Below are 14,615 nucleotides of genomic sequence, written 5' to 3'. Positions count from 1 at the left end.
CTCAATGATTGATTTGAACAACTAATATAAATACAACCATACATGTTAAATGTCATTCATGCCACCACGGTTACAAACTCTAACCGTTGCCTTATCCTTAACATTTGACTACTTGGTGATTTTTTTTGGTTCGAGTAGCCATGTGAATCCACCAAAAGAAATAACCCATGACTAACCTACCTAAGCCATTGGGTATAATCTTTCTCAAAAACAAGAAACTTTTGTAAAAATACTCTCATATTAGAAGAAAGCCATAAAAAATTTCTGGCTTGGCAAAAGGCATTAACCCATTTCCACAAACTTTAAAAAGATTTAGTTAGTGGCATTAAGCATCGGTACATTTTAGTTAGTAACTTTTTCATTCTCCTACTATTTCAAAACACTTAAAACCCTTAACCCATTTCCTTAAACTACGCACACTAACATGTGGATGAAAATGCATAAAAAATTAGTCTATGTGGGTTATTTATAGGCAAAACACATAGACAAACTCACCAACCATGAGTTGAATCTAAAATACCTAAACTCAATACTCACAGGTGTAGATGTCGATTTAGTGAATTATCTTCTCAAAAAGTAACATTGTGAGAAATCTTTACAGGAGGAACACCTAACATGTAGCTTTATTAAATTTGACACCCTCAGTTGTCGATTAATATGATAATTTAGGGTCTATGAATCTCATTTAGAGTTACAATGCAATTGAAATATATTACTCTAAACTTGATACCCACAACTGTCGAGTTTAGTACTACAAGTAAACTTGACCCATTGTTGTTGACCTTACTTTAAAGATAATTTTCTATGGTTGTTGACTTTATTTTTTAAGTTGTGACACTTCTTCTTCTCATGTTAAACTTTCATATAAAAATTTTAACCCATTTCCCTAATCCTTAAATCCTAAAATAATACATCAATGTTTAAGGTTCAAGGGTTAGGGTTAGGGTTTTGATATACACACAAATCTCATTTAACCAAAGGTTTCATGAATCCTCTAAACCATTTTTCCAAATCAAATTGTTTGAAAGTTAGTGGAGATGAGTTTAGACTTTATAGGGGGTTAAGGGAATGGGTTGTTTTCATATTGTACAATACCCATCTACTATTACTAAGTTTACATATGTCTACCTTATAGGTTTCATCATTTGTGGATATCAAGTTAGTGATAAAAAATGGATTGTAGCTTTATCCAGATGAGAGGATTCCAACCATCATTTGCACATATTACATTGACATGAAACCATGAAGTGGGTGTCCCTGGCATCAAGTTGTTACTGATTTGACATCAACTTGTTTGGTAGATACACTGCTACCTTGATTTCAAGTTGGTAAATAACTTAAGGGTTTTTTATATTACCTCGAAACTCAGAGATACCTCATCTAACTTTTTAGTGTAGTAAAATTTTTAGTTGGTACAGTTTTTCAACCGAAGACTCTACATTATTGGTACTATGTATTTTCAATTAGTAAATTTTTTTGAGTAATTTCAAGTTGCCTTGTACTTCAAGTGTTGGTTTAGTGCAATACATGTGGAATACATTTAATAATATAAGTGAGTTCAATATCCATAAGTGTTCACTTAAGAGATTGGTTTTAGAAACTAAAGGAGCAATATAAAGATGATCCTAGAGAGTACAATTATGTGATTATTTTAAGATGCTACAAATCTTGTTTGTTATTTCACCTCAAGTAGATTACAATTTCAAACATTGATAGAGACTGCTTCTAGTTACCTTACACTTAAAGTGTTAATTTGTACTTGTATGTTGTTTTTTCTTTTTTTTTCTTTTCTTTTCTTTTATTTTTTGTAATGCACTGTTATTGGTGATTCAACTCTCTTTATTAAACTGTTTGTTAAAATGAATACTACAAAGGTTGTTTGTCATTTCACCTCAAGGAGATTGAAATTCAAAAATTGATGGAGTTTGTTTCCAAAGGTTAAGTCCATTAGGAGTCTCTTGCTAAACTATCAGAATGCATGAAGAGGACACTTACCACTTTTTCACTTAGAGCTACAAATATCTTATCTGAGACTCCTAGCTTAACCCATTTCTCTAATACCTATTGTTTGACTCCATGCTTTTTAATCTTATCAAATGCATTTATTGATCTAAGCATCAAATATAAGTAAAGAGATAAGGGGTAAAATAATGAAAAATGAACATCATTAGTTTTTAGTACATATATGGATGAATCCCTATTCTTGGTGGCATCAAGTAAAAAGGCTTAATTGTGATAGATTTTATAATGTTTTCATACATAATAGGGATGGTATTGAACCTAAGCATTAAAAACCCATAAATTATATCCCTAATCCCTATTCTTAAACCTTAAAACCCTTTTCAATAAAATCAAAATCATTTCCTTAAAAATCTAATTGTAAGTAATAGCACTAGATAAACAATGAACCATAACGATAGAAGAAATACAATTATTTTGAGAGTAAATCAAATATCACTCTTTATTGTTGGGTGTCTAGAAAAATAGGTTGGTGTTTATAATTTAGTCCTACCAATAAATGAATGATTCAATCATATTTATAATGTAAAAGACTTGATAAACTCGACAACCTTGGATGCGAGTTTGTCAAATTAGCTAAATAACTTGACACCTATTGTTGTGGAGTTTAATTTGAAAAGGTATATGGTGATGATGTCAAGTTCATTGTATTTAAGGTAGGTTTCAGGAATCTATAATTTTTTTACCAAAGGAGATTATTGAACTCAACACCCACAATTGTCAAATTCTATGTTGTGAACTAGGGTTAGAGTTTCAAGAATATTTAGAATTTGTGAAAAGTTTATTGAATTCAACACCCATAGGTGTAGAGCTAGTTAATACTGTAAGATATTCCTAATGGTATGATAATTTTGATTAAGGTTGATGAAATGAAACTAAACTCGACACATGTAGTTGTTGAGTTCTTTTTCTCGAGGGTCTCGACACACATGGTTATTAACTTCTTTATTTTAGAAATTATGAACCATGGTAGTTTACTTTTTTATCAAACATCTATAAATACAACCTAAACCAGTTTTTCCTATCACATTCAACACCTAACCATAAACCATAAACCCATTTCTAAAATAATTAAATGTTTAATTTTAGTTTATTATTTTTTACTATTAGGGTTTAAGGCTTAATGTTAGAATCTCTACACTTATTACTTGAAAGGTTTAGGGAAATAGGTTATTACTTTATTTACAATTTCCTTTGGATATTACTAATTGGACGTTCAACTGCTTGATAGATTCCTTTGTTACATACATAGAAAGAATATTTTCGCAATGAAAAACATGCACAATGTATATTTTTCTATTTTCATTTGTCTCAGAGTCCATATTTTTTTTGGGAACAACAAAAATGTTATAGTGTTTAAGGAAATGGGCTATTACTTCATTTATTATTTCCTTCAAGTGTTACTAATTGGACATTTGTCTGCTTGATAGATTTCTTTGTTACTGACATCAAAAGAACATTTTTTCAATTGGCAGTTACTATAAGATTTCATCAAGATGGAAGATGCCCAATCATTATTAAACCTTTCAGTTTCACAAGAAAACATATTATGGTTGTAGTTCTAATAATATACTATAATATGTGAGATTCATCTATAGTTGTGATAAATTATGATAACTTTGATGCTTGGTGCATAAATTGTGATGTTATACGAAATATAAATTCAATGTTAAGCTTGATACTATCAGATTTACATTAAGTTTATATTTAAAAATTTACTTGTTTATTGTTATATTGATAGCCTAAACCTTCTTGCTAAAATTGAGCCTTATTGGACAATCCTCTTATGCCTAAACATACTTCAATGTTAGAAGACAAGATAAATGATCTAATCGAGGTTGTCACTATCCAAGGTAACGTAGTTTCTACTATAGACAATACTCTAGTTAATGTGGTTGCTATTCTTGCCGAACCTATTTTTTCAGAAAGTCATATTGATACCTTTGCCTTTACTACCAATATTATCAGCCTAGAGTAGAACCTGAAAAGGTTGTGGACGATTATATTAAGAAATTTTTAAGCATGCAAAAAGAGTCCACGGAAGATACCACATTCCATTTCCTTCTTTGATCTACCAAGTCCTTATTAAGTAAAATCCCAAGCTAGCTTGAACAACAGAACAAGCTAAGAGACCAGTGGAAAGGTTGAAGTTCTTTCAGAAATGGTTTGAAGGGAAGCATGCTTTAAATAAGCCTAAGGAGCAGCTAGAGGAGGAGGAGGAGAATCCAATTGAATAGCCTACTTAAAATAGTCAAGAAGAGCCCACTTCTGCCAGCTCCAAGACCACTCTTGTAGGACTCACAAAATGGATGATTGATGAACTCATTTCTTCCATTGAATCCCAAAAACATATCATCAATAGGGTACAAGATGAGGTGAAAGTCATCTAGAAAATCAAGGATCGTGAAGTACCTACGTACTGATTTCCTTGTACTCCTAGACCAATAATTCGGCAATATTTTTATACAAAAATGGGGATTAGTTTGAAGGTTGTTGCTAGATAATTTTGATATTTTTCTATTGACTAATATTTGAAATTTGTTCTTGTTGGTTTTTTTAGACTTGATTTTATGGACTTTTATAATGATTGGAGTTTGTTTACATTGTTGCACATTTTCTCATCCTTGTCTTACTTAGTTATAATTATAGTATTTTGATTCTTTATGCAAATTCTAAATAGAGCATTAATGGTTAATTTGCTTAATTATGTTCTAAGTTAAGTATGTTAGATTAAGGGATTGTGTTGAGGGGGAGTTATAGTTGTTTAGTTGATTTACTTCCTACAGTTTTTGGTTTTGTTCAAAAATTGTCAAATGGGGAGATTGTTGAGGCAAATATTTGATATTGCTGAAATATGCCAATGGAAGTACCCACTTCCATCACCATTGTGATAGAACGCAACTTGCCATATTTGGAGGGTTGACAATTTATTGAAACAAAATCTTTGGGATATGTTGATGCCATGGGATTATTTTAGCTTATTAATGAAGATCAATTCACTTAGAGTAACATATCCTGAAGATTGGATTAGATTGATTGTACCAAATCCCTTAGATCATGGATGTTGGATTAGGAGAAAACTTGTGGACTTATCTTTCAATGGTCCACCTTACTTTGGTCATTATTATAATATTGTATTTAGCTATTTTAGTTGATGTTTAGAAGGAATTGTGATTTACCTTTAGTATGTTAGCAAGTCTCGAGAACTTCTATATATTTGAGAGACTTGTATAAGTTTATGGATTGAGAATTTTTTAGAACACTTATTAGTTCAGTGAGGAACATTATTTGTGAAAGTGCACTTGATATTGTAAAACATTTTCTTGTTGGTTTTACAAGCTAAGTTCTTAAGGGGAGAATTTAGTGGTGATAGACTTAGTCTTTGAAGTACAAAAGTGGAAATTCTTTATTGGGTGTGTGTTAGAACTATAATCACTGGTTGTATTAAGTTAAAAGATAGTGGATTTATCTCACTGAGCTACGCTCCATAGATGTAGGAAACCACATAAACAATTTATTATCCCATTTTTTGTTGTTTATTGCAGTTTGATCAAAAGTGTCCACTTCCATTGTCACTTATACTCGTACTCCATTTATTGATTTTAACAACTAGTTTAAGTCAAAAATATCTATTTTTAAAACAAAATGACCAAGCTTTTGATGCCATTATTTATCTATTCCTATAGATTATCTAAATTATAATTATATAATACTATAAAAATTTCATAAAAAATGAAAAGAGATAGGAAATATCATAAAATGTTTTTAATTACATCAACATATTAATGTTTGTTCAATGAAAGAAACTTTTAAGAGTTTGAAAAAATTAGTGGGAGCATGCCTCTATTTATAAAAGTAGCATAAAAAAGCCCAAAATGATAGTAGAAAATTTTCAATTTTGCATCAATTCAAAAAACTAGAGAATATGAAATTTTGATTTCCCTAAATTTATATAATATTTTCAAATAAAACAAAATGGGAAAAAATTATTTGGAAGGGAAAATTTTATTAACCATCTAATTTTTCAGATTGGTGTTTAAAATTAAAAATTTTCAATAACTCTACAAAGCATTTAATGCATTCTTAATTTTTTTTCTTCAATAAATAAAGATAAGTAGTCATGAATCTTCTCAAACTCTGAAGATTTACTTTCTTTGAAAAAAAAAACCATGAGAAAGTTTAAACTCAAAGTTTTGTCTGATATATGCTTCCTATCAATGATAAGAAATAAAAGAAAAGAAGTAAAATAAAAAATAAAAAAAGCAAACACTAACACTTTAAATTTGTGTGGCGAGATTCATTCTTCTCTTCTCCTCTCTAATCTCGATGGGATTAAAAATTATCCTGTTTGAGTTTTACACCTGTCTACGAGTGTCGAGATAACCCCTAAAAACATATTTTTTGAAAAAAAATAATTTCCTATTTAGAAATATATATATATTTTTTATGGTATTCAAGTAAAAAACCATTTTAATAAATTTGATTGCATATAAAATTATCACATCAATCTAAATCTACAGGACAGACTGAAAAAAGGGAAAAATTGTGATGATTTGGGATGGGAATATATGCCAATGGGCAGGTGATGACCTGAAATTATGTTTGTTATAATAAGCTTTGGGGGTTGAAATGGTGGACAATCCTATGATTGTTTAGCCCACCACTGTCTTCTACATCCTTCCTTTTGGGTGCACGAAGCACAATTGTAAATAATAGATTATATTTTTTCCCATTTTATTATTATTATTACCATAAAAATAGTAGTAGTAATAATACTAAAGTAGATCTGTTGTTAAATATGATGGAAATTGATCATTCAACTTGAAAGATTCTAAGTTTGTTATTCTTTTTTGTAATTAATGTGCTAACCTTAAAAAAATATAAATAATATTCGAGAAATAAATATTGAAATAGACTTGATAATGGACTATACGAATAATATAGATTCGTGCTATGTGAAATTTTTATAAAGTATAATTAAAATAATCTCTTTTATATTACATCAATATAAAATTTAAATTTAAGTTCAAAACTTATAATATTAAAATAAGAAATGATAATTTTTTATGATAAAATTTTAATTAATTAATTTAATAAAATATATACAAAACATACAATGGATAATTTAATTGTAAGTTATATTTTAAAAAATTATATAAATTTTTACAAATTATTTATTTTTATATTATATATCATTTACATGGAGGTGTTATAGGAAATGTTGTTAAGCTTGTTAGAATATATTGTGTAACACAACTTCATAACAAAATACACAAATAAACAAATGGTTGTTTAACATCTCGGTCAACACACCAACATTTCACTACACCAAAACAGGCTTTTAGCGACGCTTTTTAAGGCCTTTAAGCGCCGCTACGCTGACGACAGTGTCGCTAACTTTAGCGGCGCTTTTCCCACAAACGCCGCTAAAGACCAAGACCTTTAGCAACACTTTCTCCAAAAACGCCACTAAAGGTCACGAAAAAATAAAAAAATAATAATTATAAAAACACCACTCCATTCTTTAGATTTGCTCCATTCCTATCCTCAATTATTATAAAAACGCCAATCCCTTTACTTGTTTAAACAAATCCTTTAGAATTGTTATCAGTACATACATCATTCTTTGGTTAAAGATTGCAGCAACAGCAAAAGTGAGATTCCACCAAGTAAGAAATGTATAATTTTATTTGAAGACGAATTAAAATGGAAATTCATGAACAAGAAGATAAATGTTTTTCACTATATCTCATGCAGCAAGTCAATTTGCCTTTGATTACATAACATTCCTAAAAAAAAATTGAAACTAGTTCATATCAACTTGCTCAAGTTGAATCTATAAATTGCAGATCAACACCTTATTTGAACTTACAATTCTAGGAAAGCATAAAATGTAGTTCCTGAGCATGCATTTAAAGTAGCAAAAAAAAAATTACTGATTACAGTGACAGTCCAAACTCCAAATCTAGCTCTTGTGTGTCACTTGATTCTGAATTTTGACTACTCGATCCCAATGAGTTGTTGAGACGTTTCTTGCTCCTTGAGTGTGAATCCTATAAGAATGTAAGGAACTAAAACAAGTTAAATTTTAAAACACAATCATCACATAGCACATAAACTAAAAAAAGGAAGGGACTTGTGTGTAGCAACCTCAACATGTAGGTTTAAAAGTTGTGGTCATGTTTGGTTGTGCAAAATGTTGGGTGTCTAAGAAGCCACTGCTTGGCTGGGAATCACCATATCTGATGCTTTCCCTTTGATCGTATTCTCCAACCTCCATCTGTAATAATATATAATTGTAGTACTTGATTTCATTAATATAGTTATTGATGCATAAGGAAATGGGGGAGGTGACAATGGAAAGTAGCACTTTAACACTTCAATTTACAGCGATAAAACATCTCAATTTGCAACAACTAAACACTTCAATTTGCAGCACTTAAACATATCAATTAACAACATTTTACACCTCAATTACAGCGATAAAACATCTCAATTTCCAGCAACTAAATACTTCAATTTGCAGCACTTAAACACTTCAATTTACAGCATTTAAACACTTAAATTTGCAGCACTTAACATATCAATTAACAACATTTATACACCTCAATTACAGCAATAAAACATCTCAATTTCTAGCAACTAAACACTTCAATTTGCAGCACTTAAACACTTCAATTTACAGCATTTAAACACTTAAATTTGCAGCACTTAAACATATCAATTAACAACATTTACACACCTCAATTACAGCGATAAAACATCTCAATTTCCAGCAACTAAATACTTCAATTTGCAGCACTTAAACACTTCAATTTGCAGCACTATCAAATTTCGGCATCAACTGACATTGTCCCAACATCCAAAACAAACTTAAAGAAGTATATAATTATCATGTAAAAGAAAATATTCATCAAAGTATCTACCTCTCTCAACTCCTACCCTTAACAAAATTTTGACGTGGGATGGTGGAGTGATCTGTTTTGATAGTTGGAGAATTTACTAAAATTATTAATTATATAAGGATAATTATTTATAGTAAAATTTAATAATTTTATAATTCTACATTTGATTAAAGAGTGATTTAATAAAAAGTACATAAAAAAGCAGCAGAATCTATCAATAATTAAAACTTTTATTCTCTTTATTTGGCACAATACAATATAAAAAGCATATATAAATATATGAATGTAGAGGCATATATAAAAAGCATATATAAATATATGTATGTCACAGAAACTATATTCATTTATGTAGAGACAAGTCTTTAATATATAACTATGGAATCATCAAGAAATGCTTCTCTTTTCTTGGAAAAAAAATAAGTATCAAACTTCCAGAAGTTAGATAATTGCTTACTCGGGACCACCGAAACCCATATTCTTTCCCAAAGCTCCATTATACTTCACCACAACAAGCTTATCCAAAAGCTGCTTAGATTCAGTAATATCTGCTTCAAGACAGAAAGAATCCAAACAAATTATAAAAACTGAACTCTAATGTACTGTTATTTTTTTCTTGATGCTATATTTGGAATACAATAAATTCACAAGTAGAAGAATAATGAGAAAATATTACCACAAGACATAGGTGCTAAGTTATCATAAGGAACAACAAGCACTTCATCACTTGCACTGCATTCGCTCTCACTTGTGCTCTCTATTTGGTCTCTTTAATTAAATATCGGATTTCAAGTAAACCAGACAATTGGAAATAGTTCCAATAACAAAACAAAGAACAGAAGAAACAATGCAACAGCAAACCACGAAAACTCAACTCGTATATAAACATTAGGGAGTCTTTCTTACACAGTTCGCAGTTCTTTAAGTTTAGCAAATGTTGAGGGGATCTCACCACTTAATGCACAACTGTTAATGTATCTGCCAAATTCATAAACCAATTGTTGTTATAATTTCAAGGGTGACTTGTAAAGACAATCATGTACAGCCCCTACAAAGAACTAAAGAAAGTTAGAACTTACAATTCTCCAAGTTCGTATAGAGGAAGTGCAACGGAAATTTACAAATGAAAATAAATATGTTACTTTATTTTAGCATCAAAAAGAAATAGTTTTTCATTTAGTAAATGGTTGGCCGGCCAAGATTTCTCATCCCCTCTTATCTCTAATCCCTCATCAAAGCTTTTCCTATATGATAATAAAAGTAGGTATATGTACATACATCATGAAGTGAACCTTGATATTCAACATGGGACTTAACATCATAACCTTTTCATTTTTAAATGCCATAAATTTAGGTTTATTATTAAAGATTTATTATTAAGCTCACAAATTTTCAAATCAAGCTTGATTCAATCGACAGCTCGAACTAAAGCTCGACTTGACTCAATAATTATCAAACTGAATTCAATTTTCATTTAGCAAAATTCAAATAGCTTACAAACAGAAATATCTCATTTGGACACTACTCTAACCCCTTAACAAAAATATATATACATTTTTTTTAAACGTTTGCTTGCACGGCAAATAAAATAAACCATTTGACCTCATAAAAAACTCCACATTAGCATTCCGCATAATAAGAAATGAAAGTACCATTACATGTCATCCACTTAACGAAAAATATTGTAATATCCTTAAAAATTGTTAACTTCAGCTATTTCAAATATTGAAATACCAAAGTAGAAAGCAACTATAGGCTAAAAAAAAAAACCGTAATCAACATCATGTTCGTTAACAGTGACACAGCTTTCCATGATTGACATTGTACCTGATACGATTTTGTCAAGGATATTTAATGGAAATCTTGAATCTTTTAATCTGTGGATATTTTGAGGATCCAATATCATCTTCAAAAGCCTCCTGCAAGGACAAAGAGTAGTAAAGATAAACTAACCCCATAAAATATAATATTCTGTTGGAGTGACTTACAAGTTCATCTTCAGTGAACAATTTATCAAGAAGTATGGTCTCCAGGAGCTTCGAAGAAATGATGTGACAACCATATAGAACAGTTCTTTTTCACTTTTTTTCTTTTGCAGGAGAGTCTAATGTGTACTCATTTATGCTTCTGCACGACAACTTCTAACATTAGATCAAGAAGAGAAAACTATCAGTAAACAACTTAGAGAATCACTCACAAGACCAAATATTAGGGTATTTAGTAATTATTACCTCAAGAAGCAAGACTGTTATTAGAAGATGTCAGCAGATTTGAGGTCCTAGAAGGGAGGGGGGAAAAAGAAAAAAGAGAGACAAGGAACCTTAAACAATGAAGATTCAACGGAAAACTAGGTAGAGGTTTAAAAACTGCAACAAATGAGAGAGAAAAAAAGACTCGTACAACATAATGTGAAAGAAACATAACACAAAAATAGAAAGAAAAATGAGCTTTGGGACAGATGAACTGTTCACATTGGGTTTTACCAAATGTGACAATTTTCAGATTTATACAATGCAGGAATATGAATTGCACATCTTTTAAAGAACAGAATCAGCTTGACATGAACTTTGTACATCTCCAACAATGGAAATGAATTTATCACCAGAATCTGAAACTACCCTTTTGCTCAACACCTTCCATATCGCTTGCTTCAACATCTTACAGACAACACCACCTGAAAGCCAGAAACAAATTGTATAAAGAAGCATTATATCGAACAATTGAAGTGCATTGTTAAGACTAGAGCATAAAGAAAGAAAAATGAGTCTTGCACGATATGTGAGAAAAAAAATGACAAGTAAGAGGCATTTTTGGTAGAATAAATGGAAGGGAGATGAAGACGAAGATAAATGAAAGGGAGATGAAGACGAAGAGAAGCAAGAGAGGTAAACCTGGTATAGATGGCAAATACAAAATTGGGAACAAACTTACGAGAGTTGGAGAACCAAGTTCCACCGTAAATAACTTCGCTTCTATACGAAGGAATATGAATAACTTCCTTTGAAGTAGATTTGTTACCATGAATTTTAAGCAATAACTTGTTACCAGCAGCAATGAGACTAGCAGTAACTTGCATCGTCGATTTCCAGCTTCTTCTGGCATCGTCGATTTCTAGCTAAAATATAAGAGAAAAAAAAATAATAAAAAGAAAGGGGATCTGAGTAAATAATACCCAAAATTAGAAAATAAAGAGGAAAAATGGAACAGAAATAAAAGCGATAGGGATCTGAGTAATGAACACAACAAGATGAAATACACACACAAATAAACTAACAAAATAAAAATATTAAGTCTCATATATTTTCCAGGGAAACAAACGGTAGAACTCGTAAATAGATTGGAGAGGTTCTGTGCTGAATCGTCTTTGGTACCTCCATTTTCCTCTTCTTTTTTTCATTTTGTTTGCAAAGTTAGGGGTTTTAGGGGGGAAATTTGGGAAAAATCAGCGCCAAATTTTTTTCAAGGTAAAATGAATTTTGTGGCGTTATAAAAAAAACGCCACTATTGTTTTTTTATAAATTGATTTATTTTTTATTTTTTATAAATTGATTTTTTTGGCCTTTTTATTGGTTACCTTTAGCGGCGTTTCTCATACAAACGCCGCAAAATTTTTTTAACAAAAACATGCCGTTTTACTATTCTAAAAATTTTTTATTTTGTTTTCTATAAATTGATTTATTTTTGCGGCGTTTTTCATAAAAACGCCGCTATTTCATTTTGAACAAAATGACACCGTTTTGTTATGCTAAAAATTTTTATTTTATTTTTTATAAATTGATTTATTTTTTGCGACGTTTTTCATAAAAACGCCACAAAATTTTTTCATTTTGAATAAAACGACGCCGTTTTGCTATTCTAAAAATTTTTTATTTTGTTTTTTATAAATTGATTTATTTTGTGGCGTTTTTATAAAAAACGCCGCTATTGCTTACCTTTAGCGGCGTTTTTATGAAAAACGCCGCAAATTTTTTTTTCATTTTGAACAAAATAAAAACGCCGCAAATTTTTTTTTCATTTTGAACAAAACAACGCCGTTTTGCTATTCTAGAAATTTTTTTATTTTGTTTTTTATAAATTAATTTTTTATAAATTAAAATAAAAAGTGCTCTCGAAATAAATATTGTATATTTTAATAAGAAAACAAATGATAAAATGGTTGTAATTAATTATTAAGTTAGAATTAACTAAATTAAATAATTACCTATATATCCATATCATTTTTATTTCATTTTTATTTTTATATTTTTTTCTTATAATTTGGTCCTCTCCAAAATAAATAATTATACATAAATATCCATATCAATCTATTACTTTTTTTAACTTATTTATTAATTCTATTTAAACTAATATTTAAATATATCAAATGGTTTAGATTACATCTTTTTAAATATAAAAGCATTAATTAATTGTATAAAATTTTATCATTTAACAAATCTCAAGTAAACCTTAACCTTAAACCCTCTAAATTAATCATTCAATACATATAAAATCTATCTATTATATATCTCTTAAATAATTTAAACTATACTCGAAATTTCAATATATGGGAATTATTATTATCTATTTTACAATTATATAAGAACATATTTAAAATATAAATTAAAAAAATAATTAATCTAAACTCAAAACCTTAACTCGACCCCTGAATCCCTAAACCTTAAGTCCCTAACATCTAATCCCTAAACTCTAACCCCTAAACCTTAAATCCCGACCCTTAAACCATAGTCCCTAAATCCATACTCCCTAAACCTTAAAATATAAACTTCTAAACCGGCTTTAAATCTTAAATTAATCATATACCCTAAACTAAAAACCCTAAACAAATTTATTATTATCTCTTTTACAATTACATAAGAATATATTTAAAATATAAATTAAAAAATAATTAATCTAAACCCAAAACCCTAACCCAACCCTGAATCCCTAATCCATAAACCCTAACCTGACCCAGAATTCCTAACCCATAAATATTATTTAATATATAAATTAAAACACACTAATTAATCTAAATCTAACCCCTAAATCCATAACTGATCTTAACCTCTAACCTCTAACCCCTAACCCCTAGCCCCTAACACATAAACCTTAAATCACAACCCTTAAATTAGAATCCCTAATCCATAATCCCTAATTTCATAATCTATAAGCCTTAAAATTGTAACTTTTAAACTGACCCTAAATCCTAAATTAACCATATATATACTCTAAACCATATTTATTAAACCCTAAACTATAATGATAATTAAATTAAATATTTTAAAATTAATACTATCGTATCTTTTACAATTATATTTGAAATTAATACTTAAAATTAACACTCTAATTTCATTTGTCCCTTTTCATTCATTTTCAGTTCTTACTATTGAGTAGGTACTATTAGGTCATTGTTGTGTTCATGTTTGATTAACTAAATATAAAATTATTTTTGGTAATAAAATTATCAATATATAATATTATTTATCACCATATTTGGTGTTTTATATTACTTTATTTGATTTATTTAATCGAACTATCAATTTAAGTTTTATGATATTTTATTTTACTCATAATTTAATATATTTTTCTAGTAAAGTAGTTTAAATAAACTGTGATTGAAAAATAATAATAAATAGTTAGGAGTTAGGACTTCTCTTTAATAAAAACATTTTGTATTAAACAATATTATTTGTTATCATTTAAATGTAAATTTGACCA

At 29.2% G+C, this 14,615-nt stretch overlaps 1 protein-coding gene across 49 annotated transcripts; it reads right to left on the bottom strand.

Moving 5' to 3' along the window:
• Nucleotides 1-7,738: 7,738 nt before the first annotated feature.
• On the bottom strand, nt 7,739-12,403 carry LOC107945487 (uncharacterized). 49 transcript variants are annotated; one of them, XR_005922425.1, is made up of 10 exons: nt 12,293-12,401; nt 11,540-12,036; nt 11,153-11,199; nt 10,910-11,062; nt 10,749-10,840; nt 9,598-9,899; nt 9,379-9,469; nt 8,762-8,863; nt 8,170-8,299; nt 7,739-8,072 (listed from the first exon to the last, which is right to left on the bottom strand). XR_005922425.1 is itself a non-coding variant. In XM_016879512.2 (6 exons), exons 2-5 carry the CDS (start codon nt 10,981-10,983, stop codon nt 8,227-8,229), a joined length of 330 nt encoding a protein of 109 aa, XP_016735001.1. In that variant the 5' UTR covers nt 10,984-11,059; nt 11,153-12,376; the 3' UTR covers nt 7,739-8,072; nt 8,170-8,226. The 49 variants fall into 49 exon arrangements, 5 of the variants coding, with proteins under 5 accessions (XP_016735001.1, XP_016735000.1, XP_016734999.1 ...); XR_005922412.1 differs by lacking the exon at nt 8,762-8,863 and having other exon boundaries at nt 9,598-9,689; nt 9,828-9,899; nt 10,910-11,048; nt 11,524-12,036; nt 12,293-12,377; XR_005922413.1 differs by lacking the exon at nt 8,762-8,863 and having other exon boundaries at nt 9,598-9,689; nt 9,828-9,899; nt 10,910-11,059; nt 11,524-12,036; nt 12,293-12,376.
• Between the last annotated feature and the right edge of the window lie 2,212 nt (nt 12,404-14,615).

This window comes from Gossypium hirsutum, chromosome D12, assembly GCF_007990345.1.
Source record: "Gossypium hirsutum isolate 1008001.06 chromosome D12, Gossypium_hirsutum_v2.1, whole genome shotgun sequence".
NCBI classification, from domain to species: domain Eukaryota; kingdom Viridiplantae; phylum Streptophyta; class Magnoliopsida; order Malvales; family Malvaceae; genus Gossypium; species Gossypium hirsutum.
The sequence above is the reverse complement of the archived record's forward strand: the minus strand, read 5'-3'. Positions and strand labels throughout refer to the sequence as shown.

Bases quoted from the DNA above. Each gene is read 5' to 3' on its own strand.
- LOC107945487 (XM_016879512.2), bottom strand. From the start codon at position 10,983: ATGGTTGTCACATCATTTCTTCGAAGCTCCTGGAGACCATACTTCTTG. The intron at 10,841-10,909 runs GTAAGTCACTCC...TTGTCCTTGCAG, and splicing joins TGTTCACTGAAGATGAACTT to GAGGCTTTTGAAGATGATAT. The intron at 8,300-9,378 runs GTAAGCAATTAT...ATATTATTACAG, and splicing joins ATGGGTTTCGGTGGTCCCGA to ATGGAGGTTGGAGAATACGA.